The following is an 18,560-nucleotide window of genomic DNA, read 5'->3' as shown; positions in this document are numbered from 1 at the left end:
TTCAGCTACCCTAAGGGCCAATTTTTCAATAGTCAGATAAACCTCAGATAGAGCTTATTCCTAGGAATAAAAGTTTTTTTTATATTGACATTTGGCAGTTTTTATTCATCTGATAGTCTAACTGACGATTGAAAAATCAGGGCTAAATCTATGGTTTTCACCTACTTTCAATCCGAGATTTAGAATAAAACTCGAGATTTGTGCTAAATCTACTTAGCTAAATCTCGGATTTAGCGTAGGTGAAAACGTAGTATTAACTACATTGGCTCAAAATGTGAAAAAGTACAAAAATGAAAATTTTCAAACGCATTTTTGTATAGTTTTTCGGCCTGAAAAATGAAAACAAATGATACAGAAAGCTTATTTTTTGGTCTAATAAACAATTTGTATCACAAAACAATTGCGCAAGCCAGAAATAAAAGGGGTATTCACGATCTGGTGCAACAGGCCTAGTAAAAATGTAAAATTTTATTTTTTAACATTAGATCGTGAACGCCCCTTTTCTTATCTATAGTAAATATTGAAGCATGAATAAAATCCATGATGTTTTTTTTTAACAGGTTTGTTCCTCCACTGTTGCTTCTTCTTTTTTTCCATTTTTTATAATTTAATTCTTTGTTTTGTTCGGGTTAATTAATTTCCACAAATTATTTTACATCAAAAGAAACTAAATTACGGGACATGAGTACCGACAAGCCGACAACCATAATAAACAGAATCAAAAAAACAAACTGTTTATCATGGGCGACGCGACGGTGAGCTGCCATCTGTCAAAAATAATTGTACTCCATTGTATTTTTATTTTGCAATAGGGTTAGGGTATAGCAAAAGTGCAAGACCATTGTAAAATTTCAATCCATATATTTTGTTGTTGTAGTGTTGTAAGATTTTACACTTTTGCACTTTTGCAATGATACTATACCAGTTGCATCGGATCGTGAATACCCCTAAAATATTTTCACTTTTGTACTTTTTCAAAAAGTGGTGTATGTAGTTAAGCCTTAAGACATATATCTTTGCGACGGTGTGTTCATTCCTTAAGATCAGTACTCACACTCTTTTTTTTACAACGAACCGAGTAATTATATGAAGGAAATTCAACACCTGAACATTCACATTCCGGTTTAGAATTTTTTCCATGTTATTACCGCTACCGCATTATTTTCCGTTGTAGTCTTTCCTTTATACGCGATGCAGTGTAATATGTTGTCACCCTTAGGATTCTATGTTTTTCTATGTAAATTTGCTTTCTGTCAAAATCTCAAAAAAAGACTCAAAACAGAAAAAAAGTCCCCCACAAAATCAACTCTTTTATTTTATTTTGTTCTTGAAAATAAAAATTGAAAAAATTAGAACAAAAAAAAAAAACAACAAAAATTTTTAAAATTGTTCTATTTATTGCATAAAATGTCCGCAGTACATCTTTTGCCAGTTTCGGTATTTTTCTTATTTCAAGTATCATTTATTGGATGGTAAGAAAAAGATAACGAAAAATGCATATGCAAATGAAATTCCTTCTTCATGCTAATTTCCAGCTACATAGCGGCTGTACTTCAAGGACATGTTGTACCAACGGTACCCTACATCAGCGATGCGGCCACATATTCTCCAGAAAGTTGTGTTTTTGGTCAACTTATGAATATTGGTGCAGTATTATGTGAGTTTTTGTTGTTTCGATATTAGATTACCAAGATGATGATTCACTTCAATTACATGTTAATTACTTTAACAATTTTTAGTGGGAATCACAATTTACATAAGATATCGCCAAGTACTTGAGTTATATTGCCATCATCCCGAAATGGGACCGTCATTACTCAAATACAATCGACTTTCCGTTTGGTTCGGAGTTGTATCTTGTTTCGGAATTAGTATAGTTGCGAACTTTCAAGAAACCAATGTTAGGATAGTTCATTTTATTGGTGCATTTATGTGCTTTGGTTCTGGAACAATGTACTTTTGGATGCAAGTAAGATTGATTGAGATTGAAACAAAACAATAATGGAATATTGTAATATAAATTTTGTTTGTTTAAGGCTTTTGTGTCATATATGATACAACCGATGGCTGGAACTAAAATAAGGGCACATATAAGACTGGGAATGGCTGTTTGCTGTACAATTCTTTTTATTTTATTAGCCGTGACGGGAATCATGTCGCACATTTTGTTTCGAGGCACAAATCCTCGAAAATGGTAAGTTTATAAATATTTTTATGTTTTATTTTTTGTTTAAAGTTAAGGGAATACAAAAAATGCTTCACTGTTAATACATATTAAGCATAAAATCTAGACTGAAAAGTTCAGCTTATCCAACATATCATCATGGGACAACTCATCATGAGAAAAGTCATCACAAGAATAAATTAGCCCATAATTATGAAAGTGGACTTAAGTAACTTTTTGCATGGTTTTAAGAAAAACTAATTTAGTAAAGTTATTCAAGCGATTTAATAGTATTTCTTTTTTGAAACAATTGAATGAGTAATAAACAAGTCTATTTACTCTAATTTCCCGTCACGTTATTTGAATGCTAGTTTTAATCGTTTCTTTACCAGTGACTTAGTCCACTTTCATAATCAAGGGCACAAATGTCGCTTAGAACACTAATATTGAATTAAATTCTTTTGAATGCTCTTCTTTTGGCAAAGGACACTTTTGGTGGTTGTTATCTTTTTTTTTTTCGTTATGAATTCATATTTGATGTGCTTTTCATGATGACTTGTCCTGTGATTAGATGTGCAGTGATTAGGGGTAAATTCACAAACGTCAAATTTTTTGGTAGTGATTACGCATCACTGCTTTTTTGCGATGCTGATCGGTGCTCAGCTGATGACGATGCGATGCTGATCGACAAAAAGTTTTACGTTTAAAAACAATTTTTGCTTAATGATGGAAATGTACTAATAAAAACTCTTTGTTTTAATTAAAATCTGGAGCCTCACATTTTATCTCCTCCAGAACATTCCTCCACAATACTGACTTCGATTTTCTGCCTCCAATAAATTCACCTTCATATATTAATTTGCTTTCTATAAGTTGTTTAATTTGTGTGCTGGTAAAATATTTCCTAAATTTCTTCAAATTTATTCATTTATAAACAATTTAGAATTTGATTAAATACTTTTCATTGTCCTTTTCCTTCATTTTTACTCCAAATCGCGTCGGCATCACCAAGTTATCAAGAAAATTCTTGATGCTTTTTTGTTTGATATTTGCGCATCAGTTTATACAAATTTGCAATAATGAACGATTGACTTTTAAGTGATGCTATTTATTTGCGTTTATGAACGTGCTACAGGAATGATCGCAAATCATCTTTGCAGTGATGCGTTTGTGAATTTACACTATTTACTCTAATTTCCCGATACAAAATGAAGTCTTACATTTAAATTATAATTATTTGAATGCTAGTTTTAATCGTTTCTTTAACAGTGACTTAGTCCACTTTCATAATCAAGGGCATAAATGTCGCTTAGAACACTAATATTGAATTAAATTCTTTTGAATGCTCTTCTTTTGGCAAAGGACACTTTTGGTGGTTGTTGACTTTTTTTTTTTGTCGTTATGAATTCATATTTGATGTGCTTTTCATGATGGCTTGTCCTGTGATTAGATGTGCAGTGATTAGTTGAGTTGAAAATTAGTACTTTTTTCAGCTAAACATAAGATTTATTAAATTATAATCAATCAAGGGAACGATTTTCTGATAGATACCGTTAATTTGGGTTCAATTATTTATAAAATTCCACCGTATTTTTGGTTCATACAGTTAATTTTAACACTTAAAATAAAATTTCACTTACTCCTCACCCAAAACTTTTAACTAACAAGTGAACTAGAGACAGAAAAAGAGACATACAAACAGACCTATAGTGCCTGTATGGGAAGTAAAAATTAACCGTTTGATCAGGGGCGAAAAGTTTATTTCATTTATTTTTATTTATGAATGCAATGATAAGCAAATTGCCTGGAGCAGGTAATGAAGTTAACTAAATTTTTCATATCGGAATTGGTATTTTAAGAAGTATTAAATTCCAAAATAAAATTGAGAAATTCTAGGCATTTTTATAGTTTTGGTAGAACACATGTATACCGAAGGAGTTAAGGTATGGGCCAAAATACTATTTAGTGCCTAAAAAGTTGTCCCTTTGGACAGCGAATTTTGAAAAAAAAATATGGACATTTTTATCAAATACATATTTTCGTATATTTTAGTTGACATAGAATGGTTATACTTTAATTATACTATTATAAAATAACATTTCACCGATATGTTTGGAATGATATTTTTATATTTATGACAGTTTAAACAGAAAGTGATCAAAACCAAACAACTGCGTTACTTTACTCCAAATTTCGGTGTTATTTGTAAAATCATATAATTAAGCTCTCTGATATTCCTATTTGAAACTATAGGAACAATGTAAGTCTCCCATGAAGTTAAATCACAGAAAAATTAATTAATCAATTAAATATTCTTAATAGTTTATTACCAAAAATCAGCTTTAAAACTTTGAATATCACTGCGTTATTAAGATAAACCACAATGTTACCGTGATTTGTAAACAATTCAATCCAAAAATGGGTTTCAAACTTGTAAAAGTAAATAATGTTAATTTTATAACTCAATATAGTTTTCCTACGAATTTGTACTTTTTTTTCAAGAAAAATAAAATTCAAAAAAAGGGACATTTTTTAGGCACTAAAAAATACAAAAAGTACTTGGTAATTTCCTGCCTGTTGTTCATAAAGTAAAAGAATATTTATTAAAAAGTCACTTAAAAAATACCTCACAATTCTATTTTTTTATGGGAGTTGCGGTCACTCTAGTAAGTATATATACTTCTTGGTAGCTTCCAGGTGTCACCCGCTTTAGAGCTTATTTTAACGCCTTCACACAATTCACGGTACATATAATAGCTTGCGAAACAATCTATAATCAAAAACTTGGTAATCGAATTGAATTAAGTTATTTTTGCAATAGAACTATCGATGGCCAGCGCTCAATAAAAAAACTTAAGAAAATTGTGCTATTCCATTATGAACTGCCAACTGGTTCATCATAAATGAAATAAACATGAACGTTCTTTTATATGCGGATGACATACATACATACATAGTTCTCCTGTCCGATAGTCTTCAGATCCTGCAAACGATTATTTTCTTCATCAAAAGGTCTCTCAAAGCCATACCTTACAACATTAAACGTACACCTAGCATACATACGAAAAGAAAAATCATTTCCGCGTACTTGAAAATATTTTTTTACTGTAGTGAAGACTATGAATTGCGCTCTATAAGTAATGGCTTCTTTTGAGCGAATGCTAAAGGTTTTTCTCAACTTGAATGATATCTTTGAATTCGGTTCTAGCACTCTAGAGTATTGTACTTTGATGCAAAAACTCCTAATTTGGACGGAAATGTATTTAGTTAAATTCTTCACAATTTTAAGATATAACCAAAAGTTGTAGGGTACAACTAAATTAACAAAGGAGACTGGGCATTTTGGCCCATTGGTGTAACAAATTGAGACATACATCAAATGAAAGGTCTCGATAAGTGTACTATTTTTTTGTATGGTCAGAAGTCTGTATCTCGTTCAGGGAAAGTGCAGTATCTAATAAAACTCAGAAAAGCATTCATTTTGTCTAGATGGTCGATTGACTTGATTCAAAAACATTATAATAACGGTGTTCTATTGGACTAATCCCTCAACTGCTTTCATTTTCAAAAAAATGCATTCATCGGTTTTTATGAATTTATGAAATGCACGAAGGTTGTGACTAATTTTTTAAAAATGCAACTCAAACTATAAGTTATATTACAAAAAAAATGTTGGTAGGTATTATGAATTTAAACTACAAACCATACGGCATTGATTTAGTCTTTTCTTTACGTTTTTTTGTTCTAAAAACACAAACATGTAAAAAAAACGTTGAATTATATTTTTGAACATAAAATGCACCACTGCACCTTCCACGAGACAGTTTTGTGGCCATTCAAAGAAATAATGCGCTCATCAGTACCTTTCATTTTATATACCTAAGTCCAAATGTGTTACATTTATTTTTGAGCATAAAATGCACCACTGCACTTCCCCTGCACGAGATAGAGTCTTTTGTCCATACAAAGAAATAATACGCTCATTGAGAACTTTCATCAATGTGTTACACCAATGAGCCACGTCCCATACAAAAGTGTTCTAAAATCCGAAAAATGCATTGCGACATGGGTGAAAACTGGTTGATGGAATAGCCCAATTGAACTTCCAACACAGTTATTATAATATTTTTGAATCAATTTAATCGAGAATCTAGTCAAAATGTATACTTTTCTGAATTTTATTACATACATTTTTGAACATTAAATGCATCACTGCACTTTCCCTGCACGGGATACAGACTTTTGCCCATATACAAAAATAATACACTCATCAAGACCTTTCATTTGATGTATGTCACAATGTGTTACAACGATGGGGCACGTCCCATACAAAAGTGCGCAGTCTCCTTTACCATAAAAAAAAAAAACTTTTTTTTCTGCTACAAAAAAAATTCATCATCCATTAAACAAAATACACTCGTACTTATTTCAGGTACCCATCTGATGGCGGTTGGCGCTTCCATGTAGTTAGTTCAGTATCTGAGTGGATTATTGCCACCATATTTTGCTTCTTCATTCTGACATTTACAGACGAATTCCGAGATGTAGACTTGGATCATCCGCAAGTGATGCTTGCAGCCTATCGCATAACATTGTAAACAAACAAAAAATCACAGGAAAAAAGTGTGTTTTGCTAAGAACGCACTCTGATTTTTTTGTACATGTTTTTCTTTTGAGCTGTGATAGGTTATACTTCTTAGTTTAAGAGACAACCTAATTTTTTCCAAAGTTATTTTTTTCTTTCTTTCGTTTGCAAGTTTTTTGTATTTTTTTCCAGACCTTTTGTTTACAATGAATAATAATGTAAAAAAAAAGTATTTATCAATAAAAAAAAAAAAAATAAAAAGTTGTAGCTTTACAATGAGTAAATAATAATAATAATAAAAAATAATCTTGTACATTTAATAGTTTATTTTTTTTTATATATTAATTTAAGTTTGAATTAAAATTTAGCGTTTTCTTTCGCGGGAACGATCACGTCTCTTGTTACTGCTGCCTGTGCTGCGAGAACCTCGGCTACCACCCGAATACCTAGAATGGTGCTTAGAGGAGCGATCTTTTTCACGACGATCACGATCACGGTCTCTATACTTGTCCCGATCCTTTCTGTCTGCATAGTAATCCGAACGTTCACGATCTCTTGATGATTTCCTAAGAAAAGAAACAAAATTTTTAATAGGTTTGGTTGGGTTGTTATAAAAGTTACCTTTTTCGATGTTTAGAATGCGGCGACGATGACGGCGATCGTGAGTAATGACGTGATTTCTTTTTGCTGCTCTTAACCGGTGTTCTAGACCTGTGATGGCCCTTCTTCGATGATCGACTCTTGTAATCTGGCGATGGTGTTCGTGACCGTGATCTGGAATGACTTTTTGATCGACTTCGAGAACGGCTTCTTGATCTAGACCGAGAGCGTTTGTCAGGTGATTTGGCATCAGATGGAACTGGCAAGGGAATAGTTCGTTGTATGAAACCTCCCCATGCATTATGGGAAGTATCTTTGCGGTCGACCGTAGTCACCGCTGGTGGTGTGTTTTGATCTGCTTTCTTATTCCGTGATTCCATGTATTTTTTTTTTAGTTCTTCTACAGCGCTCTCAAGTTTTTCTACATTGGGCTATATTTATTGAAAAATGTTAAAACCATTTAAATAACCGAACAATTGAAACACCTTGTTATTCTGTTTATGGAACTTATTAATCAATTGTTCAAGCATAAAGAAAATACTTTGTCTGAACGATTTTTAAAGGGTCAAAAGACAAATAATTTGGCAATTTTAGAGATTTGTGGGATAAAATTCCTGCAGAAAAGCAAACACTTAATTTGAGACCTAAAAAATTATTAAAAATTAGCTTTTGTTGCAAAAGAACTAGGCATGCTCATGGAAAAAAAACATCTATGTTTTTTTCGATGTGATACATCGTAACCTCACATGGATGTTTGTCGATGTATCGCATAAAAACATCGATGTTTTCGAATGAAAAAATAAAAGACCTGTTTGGGTACTGCCTAAAACAGAAATATTTCTACTTTGGTCAAAAATAATGTACAAAACTACACCATTCCAGAGTACCCAAACAGGAATTGGGCTAAAAATGTTGAAAAAAGTAAAAATATTTCTGCAAGCATATCTATATGCAGTTAAAAAAAATGCATAATGCAATGCTTGCTTTATTCAATATGGATCGATACAAAAATTGAAAGAGAACAGAGCATATGAAATAAATTTTGCTGTAGATTTGGAACTTTAAATGAGTTTTTTTCAACGCTTGCTTCATTCGATACATCGAGTAAAAAAACATCGATGTATCGGTAAACATCGAAAGGTTGTGAAACATCGGATTTATTCGATACATCGAATAGTAAACATCGATGTTTTTGAAGTATCGATGTTTTTTGAGCATACCTAAAAAGAACATTTCCAAACGAACAAATTGTATTGAGCAAAAATTAAATTTGCATGCAACAAATGCAAAGGATTGGGACATTGGGCAGCTGAATACCCACAAAACAAATCCGGAAATCAGTACACATCAAGAATTCAAAAAACAAAATGCTCTTATGTCATTCTCTTTGAAGGCAACGATGAAGAATTTATTAATACAAGACCAAGGGTATTGTGACATACGATTCTTACACGCGATTTGACGTACCTGAAGTAATGTGTCTAGAGAAACCTGATGTCACAATGAAGGCAACATCAAGATTTAAGTGAACATTGATGAGTTGTGGGAAGATACAACTTTGAAGGAAGTATTGTGTCTCTGACTTTTCTCGGTGAAGTCAGCTGCTCGAAATAGTTTTACCATTACCCTAAATGATAATACTGTTACAATCAGTAACGGTGAAGCAATCAATGGATATCTTCAAAATGGGCTGTATGGAATCTAAAATCAATGGGCACATAGTCAAGAAATTGAGATGCGAGGGTTGTATATAGTTTGACAATAAAGAAATTGCTGAATTGTTGTCAAAACTTGACATAGATCAATTTGTGAGTTATTCCTATACTCCACAACAGAATGGCGTCGCAGAAAGAGAAATCCCAATTATTTTGGAAGTATGAGATTTTCCAGCAAGTTACCGAAATGTCTGTGGGCTGAAGCATGTAATAAAGCAGCATATATTTGTCACCTCACAGGAACTACAAGAGTTGAAAACAAGGTTCTATATGAATTATGACATGGGAAACAAATAATACGTATCTTGCACTGGATGTTAAGTTCACGTACCGAAAGAACATCGAAAGAAATTCGATGAAAAAGCTATGCATGGTAGGATGGTTATCGAGTCTGGATTCCAAAACAAAAGAACATTTTATGCAGTTATGGCGTTATTTTCAAGCGAGAGGTAGCCTACAAATGAAATACAAAAATTCAAAAAGAAAAAGTTGAGTTTTTGATCATCAATAAAAGAGAGTGTAATTTGAGAAGATCAGGGGTTGTATCAGAATGTTTTATTTACGAAAATAAAGCGAATGCAAAAAACAAAGGAAAAGAACCTTGGCATTGCTGGGAATGTGAAGTTGTCATGAAAAGTTATAACGAAAAGAAGGCTCCACATACGCTAAGTTATGATATCAAGATAAAAAAACAAATTATACAAAGCTACCTGTCAAAGAAACAAAAGCCTATCTGAACTTATTGAGGAACTGACAAAAACGTTCAACTTCATTCTCAACATTGACGAATACAGGTCTTAAAAAAGTATTATTTTTCCTATACTGAAGAAAGGTGATCCAATGCATCCTAGTAACTATAGAGGCATCTTATCCTCAACACTCACAAAACAGATTGCTTAAAAAGCTGTATGAGAGCAATTATGTGCTACGCGACGCAAGTTTGGCGTAGCATTTTGATGAAGTAGAAAGACTTCTCAGATACTTCATTAAAAGAATGTTCAAACTTCCACCATAATGATATCCATCAAGGCCAGAAATGAACTGCAACCATATTTAGTGATGCTTATTTTGCGGCGGGAGTTCTAAAAACCAGACAATCAACTAGTGGAGTAGTTTTGATGTGTGCAGCGACTGAAGCAGAGATTATTGCTCCAAGTGAAGGTGCTAGGGAAGCAAGTGGCTTAGACATCTTTTCCAAGAAATTCTTTGCACAAAAGGATCCAGCAAGTGCTGTTAAATTGGAAGAGAACCCCGAGTTTCATAAAAGATTGAAGGAGAAGAAACCGATGAACATTGTTTTTGAATGCATTTTGATTATAATGAGTTGGATATATCGAGTTTGGTAAAGTATTCTACATACGTGTGGTCCAGCTAAAGAAAGAATCCCTATATCTTACCGTTCGTCCGAAGTAAGGCTCCAGAGTGAACTGATGCGCATTCACGGCCCGGCGAGTATAAGGAGGAAATTTCTTTAGGCGAGGAATGTCATTCGTTACTTCAAGGGAACATTGATGGTAAAAAAAACGATAGAAAAGGGAAAATTATGAAACATTTTGTCGATGTTCGAAAGTGTCAATTGTTTCACAGATAGAAGAACTTCCTATTAATCCTAACACTTTGTTTTGAATCCGATTAAGTAAATGCAAAGATCTTTGAGAAGCTCCAGCCCAGTTGTGCGACTTGTATTCCAGCTTTGGGTGGATATACGCTTTATATATTTTAGCCAAATCCACGGAACGAGGAAACCTTAGCACTTAGCAGGAATTTTAGCCATTCCACCGTTCCATGTCAAATGGTTGAAAAGGGACATACCAAGCACTGAAAGATTTAAAGTTTCCTTTATGCAAATCCCACTCATTAAAATGGACTACGGGGGTTTTATTTATTAAACCTCTTGACCGTTTAAATATCGTTTAATTAAAACTGTCTTTTATTTAAAGGATATTTATAAGGGAAATCTTAGAAAAATCCACTTACCTTTGGCCTCTTATAAAGTTCCATGATGCGATAGCAAATATCAATAATGTCTTCTTCGGGAATTTTAAAAATTCCATACCACGATGGATTCGATGGCAAAGCAATACCCAATTTTCTAGCGCTCAAATAGATGCAAGCACAGGCAATAGTTTCGGGTTGATAACGCATAAAAACATCCGTTCTCAATGAGTCATTCATGAAATTCCATGAAATTTGCATCATTTTCTCATGTTTCTCATACTTCAACACTTGCAAGTACATGACAATTAGTTTATGTGGATGTTTAACATGCACACAAAAACCCAATTCCTTAAGAACTCTACGCTCAGCTTTGATAACTTGATTCTTTAAATTGGTATAGAATTGATCGAGTATAATTGGTGTAATGTCCCTAGAATAGTAACAAAATAAAAAAAACTACGAAAAAAAGAGCTAAATTTGTCTTACTTTTGTACACGAACTTGTTTAATGTGATGGAAAACATTAATAACATCTCGAATTCGACGAGGAGCTTCTTCGATTTTCGATGCCAAACAAACACAACTCATGGCCACAGTTTCCATATTGTGACGTACAAAACTTTTCGAATAGAAAAATCGCTGGAAAATCACTTGACCCGTTGCCATTGCCACTTGAGGCAAATTCAACAGAATGCCTGCAGTTTGTATTAGCTCACATCCTAGAATTCTTAAATCTTTTTCAGTTTCTTTGTCCAAGCCATCGACTTGTGAGGGTGTAGCATCGAGTTTGGCTTCGGGAATTAAACTATTCTCTAAAGTGAGAACAATTTTGTTAAAAAGTCGTGGGAAGGCTGGTTTTGTTGCTGCAGCCATTGCTTTGTTTGCATCGGCGACTTCTTGGGCAACCATTTAAAATGGGTTTTTAATTAAATTTTTTCATTAATTTGTTAAAATTTTAGAAATTTTTATATTTTAATTCACTGCATTTGGTTCGAGATAAAAATGGTTGTCAAAAAAAAATTTCACGCTGTAGTAGATGACAAGCTGGAATGACATTTGACTTCCAGTGGAAAATTGAGTTCTGTTTGATTTGAATTTTTGTTGTTTTGTGTTAAGAGTTGTTCGATTAGTGTATATTTTGGATCCAGAGTTCTTTATATTTATTCCGTTTAAAAAATTATTCCTATACAAAACACTTTTTGATTGAATTTCTATTATTTGTTTATTATTTATTTTTACTTGTTGTAGAATATTCAATTCAATAATATTCGTTAACAAGTGAACCATATAATTTGTTTTATATATTCATTTTATTGCCTGCTCTTAGATGCTCTGTTTCCCTTTGTCAAATGTATTTTCGACACATATTTCAACAAAAATAAATTGCTTAGGGTTTAGCAATTCGGGGAATTGTTTGTTTTTTCCTCTAGGGCTCTAGCACACACACGCCCACACAAAAAGATAATTATCAATTCGGAATTTCGCACAGCTGTCAGTACCAAACTAGAAAATAAAAAATATACCTATTTCCTTAAACTGGGTGAAAACCAAATTTTCAAGATGACCGCAATTTTAAAGCAAACTCATACACAAATCAATTTCTAGTGTTTTTTTTTTTGTTTACTACGTTCTAATAAATCTTAATCGTAAATAAAAATTTAAAAAAAAAAAATACCAAGTTTAAAATACCTCTCTATTGCTTTATTAATTAATAAATACTATTGGTTTTCCCCGAGTTTAAAAATGGAAATTGTTATAAGAAAGAAAAGACAAGGACTAATGTTCGAAATTCCCAATTATTCTCACTTTTAGAATGACAGGAAGGTAGTCATTTTTCTATCCGACCCTTTCTTTCATACATTCCTTTTTATATCTGAAAAAGGAGGTGGTTTATAGCAAAAATTTTCAGTTAGTACCACTATTTATTTCTAACTTATTTTGACCTCAAGGACTCGGAAATCACTTTTAAAAAAATTCGATGATGAGGTTATCTTTTTTTTTTCATTATATGATTTTTCAAAGTTTGTTGTCGTTATTTTTTATACTTAATATTCGGGCTATATCTTGAGTAAAAACTGACCCATATTTGTTCTTAATGATGAAAGAATAAATAAATAAAATAAACAGAAGAACCGGCAGCTGAATAAATAAGCAAGAAACACAAGAATAACTTTCACTTTTGAAATTAAATTTTATCCAATTTTGGCCGCATTCAATTTGTCAATATCAATAAATAAATATTCTTTCTTACGTGACCTTTTTAGTAAAATTAATCTACTAGTTTTTGTGGGCTATAGGTCTGTTCTTGAGTAAGTTCTTGTTTCAATCAGTCGACGTTTTGGGTATGGATATACCCTTCTTCAGGACCCCATTTAATTAATATACCTAAATATAAAAAAACAAGTCTTAAATATATAAAACAAAACTAAAATATCTATACTCATGGTATAAAAAGACAAGGTATGATCATTAGAGCCGCCATCTTACAAAATGGGGTAGTAAGGTTTTGACGTTTGGCATTTGGCAAGTCAAAAGCAACAACAATTTCCAAGACAAATTTGTTTACAACAACAATTTCAATGGGCTGGGCTGTCAAAACCTTAAGTAGTCATAAGTTTTGACAGTTCTCGATACTGAGTTTTTTCTAATGATCATACCTTCTCTTTTTATACCATGATCTATACTTACAAAATTAACAACTTTATAACATCTTTAAGGACGTCTGGTAGGGGTAATGCCGTGGTTAAAACGTCTGGCACTAATTTATTTTCTATCAATGGGTAGTGGTAATTTTTTAAAAGGTACCACCAGACGGTTATACATCTTGCAAAAAATAATTTTCTTACTTTTGTATGAAAATCGCTATTTCGCGAATCTTCAAGGACGTCTGGCAAGGGTAATGCCGCGAATGAAACGTCTGGGACCGAACTTTTTGCAATCAAGGTATCGCCCTTTATCGGCTCTATATGAATTTAAGTGGTTATATATATAAAGTAGTTCCTAGGGCTAAAAGTGAACGAAATAGAAATGGGACCACACTGCAGCCACCAGCTTTCCAATACAAAAAGAATTATCAAAATTGGTTCACTCAGTCCAAAGTTGTGCGGTAACAAACATAAAAAAAAAAAAAAAATACAGACGAATTGAATACCTCCTCCTTTTTGGAAGTCGGTAAAAAACAAAAACAAATCCTGAAGAAGGGTGTATCCATACCCGAAACGTCGCCGTCGACTGATTAAAATAAGAACTAACTCAAGAAAAGACCTATAGGATAGCCCACAAAAACTAGTAGAATAAATATCTATAATTGCTCAAAGCATAAAAATTTGCTCTTTAGTGAAAACACGAAACATGTCGTTTTTTCTCTATTTTTTAAATAGTTTTTCTTACATTAAAAAAAAATTTAAGAGGATACAATTTTCAACAAATCGGCATGCTTTCGAGTTATAAACAAAAACTGGAAAAGTAACAAAAAAATTTAAAACTACGTGAATTCGAAATTTTGACTTTTACTTTGAGTAAGAAGTTTTTTTCGTCAAAAATTCTTTTTAAAAAATGTTTTGATTCAGTGGACTTAAATTTCTGAAGGGAGCCAGAAAAGTTGTTAATCTAGAGTTTATTGCTTTTTTATTCAGCTTTCGGGTGCCGGTTCTTGTGTTCAAGATATAGCCCGAATACTAAGTAAGCTTGGAAAAAAAGACAAAAAACTTTGAAAAATCATATTTCAAAAATATATCCATAGTAATTTTTTTAATGTGATTTCTAAGCCCCGGAGGTGTTCATTTTGGCTGTATGCTAGTGTAATTAAGTGATGGCACTTGACATTTTTAACATAGAAGGTAAGTGTTAGCTAAAGTTTACTGAACAGGTAGTTTAGCAAATAAGGTATTATAGTTTCTGCAAATAAGGTATTACAAAATTAGTTATGTGACAATTTTTTCTTTTAAAATAGGGTTCCCCATACCCACATAGAATTTCGCATTTTAAAAGTGGCAATCCTAATTTTTACATTTTCAGTGTCTTCTTAACTTTCATTTGACACCAATTTTAATCGCTAACCTTATGAGCGTTTAATTTTATTAAATCTTAAAGTTCAATTTCATATGTGAATAACACCTAGTTTAGAAATTTTTGTTATTTTCTTTCTTTAAAAATACTGTTTCTCATCACTATAGAATGCTTACAGTGTACATTGATGTGGGTGTTAGAGTATTTTTCTTATAAAAATAAAGCAACTCTTTAATGTTAATTTTCTCTTTTCCCATTACACAAACTGTCAAGCCGAAACATTCAAATATACTTCCTCAATCCACATGTGACATACCAAGGTGTCACTCACACAAAACCCTGAAAAAACCATTGACACACAACTTAACAAGATAGATTGTTTCCAAATGTTTTTTTTTTTGTTATATTTTTTGTTTTGTATTTTCGAAAGTTCACAAAAAAAAAACAAGTGTATTTTTGAATCTCTTCAAAAGTCTCTTTTTAAATTTAGGTACTCTTTAAAATACAAAAACTTTATATCTACTGCGCATGGACTTAATCAAACGTCATGAATTCATGAGATAGATAGATACATTAATATTAATCGTAAAGATAAAACATATATGTATCTATAAAAAAAAATATGCATGATTTAAGTGTATTAACATCTCTAAATATCTCTCTTTTAATTCTCTTTAATTTTTTTTTTTTTTTTTGAGTAAAGTTAAGACATTAAGTATGTATGTTGGTTTTGTTAGATGAAAATTCAATCCAATATGTATTTCTAATCTGTATCTGCTGTGAACGCCGAGCACGACCGACGTATCTCAATTCTCTTTCTAAAAACGACTAAGACAAGACTACCGCGACGAGGAAAAGTTCATATATTTTAACCCTCTGTATGCCTGTGGTCTATAATACTCAGCTGAGAAGGAACAAGAAGTAAATAGCGAAACGTCCGTGTCGTCGTCGTGTCGGATGGTGTTGTCGTCACGTTCTAGTGTACGCGCTCTAAAACTTTTTTTAATTCATTAAAAAAATGTTTTATTGGTTTTTGAACTTATACTAGAAATATGTTATAAAAGGTATATCTTCGAAGAAATCTCCAAAACGATTTTGCTTATATCTGTCTGTGTTTTTATAATCAATAAAAATAAGAATATCATCATTTTTCGTGCCCAGAGTGAATAAAAAAAAAGTGATTTTCAATCAACAAAAAAATGAAGAAAGAAAAAATGGAGTTAAAAAGTTCCACCCCCTGGGATAAAAATGTTCAATTTTAGATACAACACACAAATTTAGGGATGATTTTCTATAATACAAGGACGAAAAAGTATATATCTATAATCTCCGCGCATTATATTTTGTTTTTCGAAAGAGCCTTGTACTTAATCGTTTTTAATAAAACAAAAAAGAAAATTCGGCTGAGGTAGGCAATTTATTTTCGAGCCAAGGCAAAGGGTTTGGAGGTTCTTTTGATTTTTCAAAATATACTAGGAGGCATTAAAATAAAGATATGGATTAATCAATTGAATAAAATGATTGGAAAAGGAGGAAAAACTCATGCCCATGGCCGAGAAAAGGGCTTGTAAATTATAAGCTTTTGGATACCAAATAAGGTTGTCGACCGGTCGATTTCGTGTCATTCTGGTACATAAAATGTAAATAGAAAGTCCTTCTTAGTTAGAAAGACAGACAGACATGTGACAAACAACAAAATAGACAATATTTGACATTTCAACACACTAAAATCGCTTGTTTCTTAAACATTTTTTATTTTTTTTTGTTACTTCTTTTTTTTTTTTTTTTGTTATTATTGGCAGCAAGCTAAATATTATTTTTAGGGAATTCTAAATAACTTGAAATTTAGCATGCGCAAATCTATGTCAAATTTACCTTGACAAAACGTCGTGCTCGTGTGTCGTGTATGGAGATGGAAGGAGAGTTTTTTTTCTTATTTATAAGCTCTCTCAAGTTAACAAAAATAAGAGAGAGAGAGAGTGCTTGAAGAGAGAAAATTCACATTTCAATCGAAGTAACCGTCGTGTGAGTGGAAAAATAAATTTGTTGTTTTTTTTTTTTATTTTAATCAGTGTGTCCTATATGACGTAGTCATTGTTTTCAGTGTGGGAATCCAGATCAAGGGGAAGTTTCTAACCTAGAAAAAATCTCACCGTAAATTGGCTATTCGTCCTTTTTGAATACTACTCTCAATACTCTCATCTCTTTGCATTCTTGAACGTGGTGCTTATACTATGAGTCAAAAAATTGCCTATTATCTTACTATAATTTAAAATATTTGTTCTATTTGAATCAATATAGAATGATTTAATTTATTATTTATAGAAAGATAATATAAATACTTTTTCCACCTTGTCATTTATCATATACGATATTCAATTTTATTACATTACTAATTGGCGCCCAATGCGGGACATACATTTATTTGTGAATGTAAGATGGCTTATCCCCCTACTTGTTAAGGACAACAACTTTATGGTAGCCAAATAAGAGACTGTTTAACTTTTGACACAAAAAAAGGTGAATGTAAAAGCAGAAATGTCAGAAATTATCTTTTCCTGTCAAATGGTTCTACTAAATGGCTATAATTGTAGGACTCTCCACTATAAAATAGCTGACATACAAATTAATCTGAAAAGTGGCGCCCAACGTAGGCTTTTAAATACGTTCCGGAGGCATGGTATACATTGCAACTTAGAATTAGAGATGATAAGAAGTTCAAGAGCTATAAATTCAAAAATTTTGACCAGGAATATACAGAAGTACGATAAAGATCATTTGATCTGAAAATTAAACTCAAAAGTGGCGCCCAATGTGAGATATTTGTGTTTAAAGTTGGTATTCAAATTTAGAATATCATTTAATTTGTTTCAACCTCAGTTAAACTCTATGGTTATAGACAGGTACAATCCTAGGGCAAATTAATATTAACGGCTAAGAAAACGAGAATTCTTAAAATGCAGGAATCGGTGATGTTGGTCGATCGAGCAAGAATGTTTGGAAGTTGTCTTTCTTTTATTTGAAAGTTCCTTTAAATTCTTTTAAAAAATATAGAATCTTAAGAGCTTGTCAAACCACGAATTTATTGAATGATAGTCTGTGTAAAAAAGGAATTTCGTCAAAGCACCCTCGAAACACAAAAGCAAAAGAGGCGCCCATTGTGAAGCTAAGGATTTAAAATATTTCATTGGAAAAATAAAATTGAATAAAATTCCTAAGTCTATACATATATACTCTCGAGCGGCAAAACCCTGAAAATTAATTAAAAAATTTAAAGTGGGATTTTATTATTTAAAATATTTCATGTATTCATTATATCTATTGACACGTAAATATTGTACTTTGTTAGTGAATTGTTTATTTGGCGAAAAAATTGTATATTTAGTAGGTTTTTCATATACAGAAAACCTCGAGTTGCAAAATGTGATATTCTCTCCTTGTTCAGGATAAAATTTTGTTATGTAAAGATTTAATATATTTTAATATAACAACTTAACTCTTTGCAAAAATCTAAGCCAAACAAATAAACGCACAAACCTTTTAAAACCTCT

At 32.0% G+C, this 18,560-nt stretch overlaps 3 protein-coding genes across 5 annotated transcripts in view; 2 read left to right on the top strand and 1 right to left on the bottom strand.

Annotated features, from left to right (window-relative positions):
* LOC129909998 (DNA damage-regulated autophagy modulator protein 1) overlaps positions 1 to 7,069 on the top strand; it is a 401,886-nt gene extending 394,817 nt beyond the window's left edge. The window contains exons 2-6 of one of the 2 annotated variants that reach the window (XM_055987213.1): positions 1,379 to 1,472; positions 1,536 to 1,657; positions 1,740 to 1,969; positions 2,037 to 2,194; positions 6,597 to 7,069. In XM_055987213.1, coding sequence (XP_055843188.1) covers positions 1,408 to 1,472; positions 1,536 to 1,657; positions 1,740 to 1,969; positions 2,037 to 2,194; positions 6,597 to 6,762 — 741 coding nt within the window. In that variant the 5' untranslated portion in view covers positions 1,379 to 1,407 and the 3' untranslated portion in view covers positions 6,763 to 7,069. Of the gene's footprint in view, positions 1 to 1,332; positions 1,473 to 1,535; positions 1,658 to 1,739; positions 1,970 to 2,036; positions 2,195 to 6,596 lie in introns of those variants that run through there. The other variant, XM_055987212.1, reaches the window with a different exon arrangement.
* On the bottom strand, positions 7,056 to 12,047 carry LOC129909993 (cyclin-L1). The gene is made up of 4 exons (XM_055987206.1): positions 11,489 to 12,047; positions 11,042 to 11,432; positions 7,371 to 7,780; positions 7,056 to 7,315 (listed from the first exon to the last, which is right to left on the bottom strand). The coding sequence occupies exons 1-4, from the start codon at positions 11,908 to 11,910 to the stop codon at positions 7,114 to 7,116; spliced, it is 1,425 nt and encodes a 474-aa protein (XP_055843181.1). The 5' UTR covers positions 11,911 to 12,047; the 3' UTR covers positions 7,056 to 7,113.
* A 3,729-nt stretch (positions 12,048 to 15,776) lies between these two features.
* LOC129911728 (disks large 1 tumor suppressor protein) overlaps positions 15,777 to 18,560 on the top strand; it is a 146,173-nt gene continuing 143,389 nt past the window's right edge. For both annotated transcript variants that reach the window (XM_055989615.1, XM_055989614.1), the window contains exon 1: positions 15,777 to 16,073. The gene's annotated coding sequence lies outside the window, so the exon portion shown is untranslated. The remainder of the gene's footprint in view (positions 16,074 to 18,560) is intronic.

This window comes from Episyrphus balteatus, chromosome 2 (genome assembly GCF_945859705.1).
Source record: "Episyrphus balteatus chromosome 2, idEpiBalt1.1, whole genome shotgun sequence".
In the NCBI taxonomy this organism is placed as follows: domain Eukaryota; kingdom Metazoa; phylum Arthropoda; class Insecta; order Diptera; family Syrphidae; genus Episyrphus; species Episyrphus balteatus.
The sequence above is the reverse complement of the archived record's forward strand: the minus strand, read 5'-3'. Positions and strand labels throughout refer to the sequence as shown.

What these genes read in the sequence shown, in the direction of transcription:
- LOC129909993 (XM_055987206.1), bottom strand. Translation starts at nt 11,910, where the DNA reads ATGGTTGCCCAAGAAGTCGCCGATGCAAACAAAGCAATGGCTGCAGCA. An exon ending in AAACAAGTTCGTGTACAAAA is followed by an intron (nt 11,433 to 11,488) that starts GTAAGACAAATT and finishes TTACTATTCTAG; the next exon opens with GGACATTACACCAATTATAC. An exon ending in AACTTTATAAGAGGCCAAAG is followed by an intron (nt 7,781 to 11,041) that starts GTAAGTGGATTT and finishes CAATAAATATAG; the next exon opens with CCCAATGTAGAAAAACTTGA.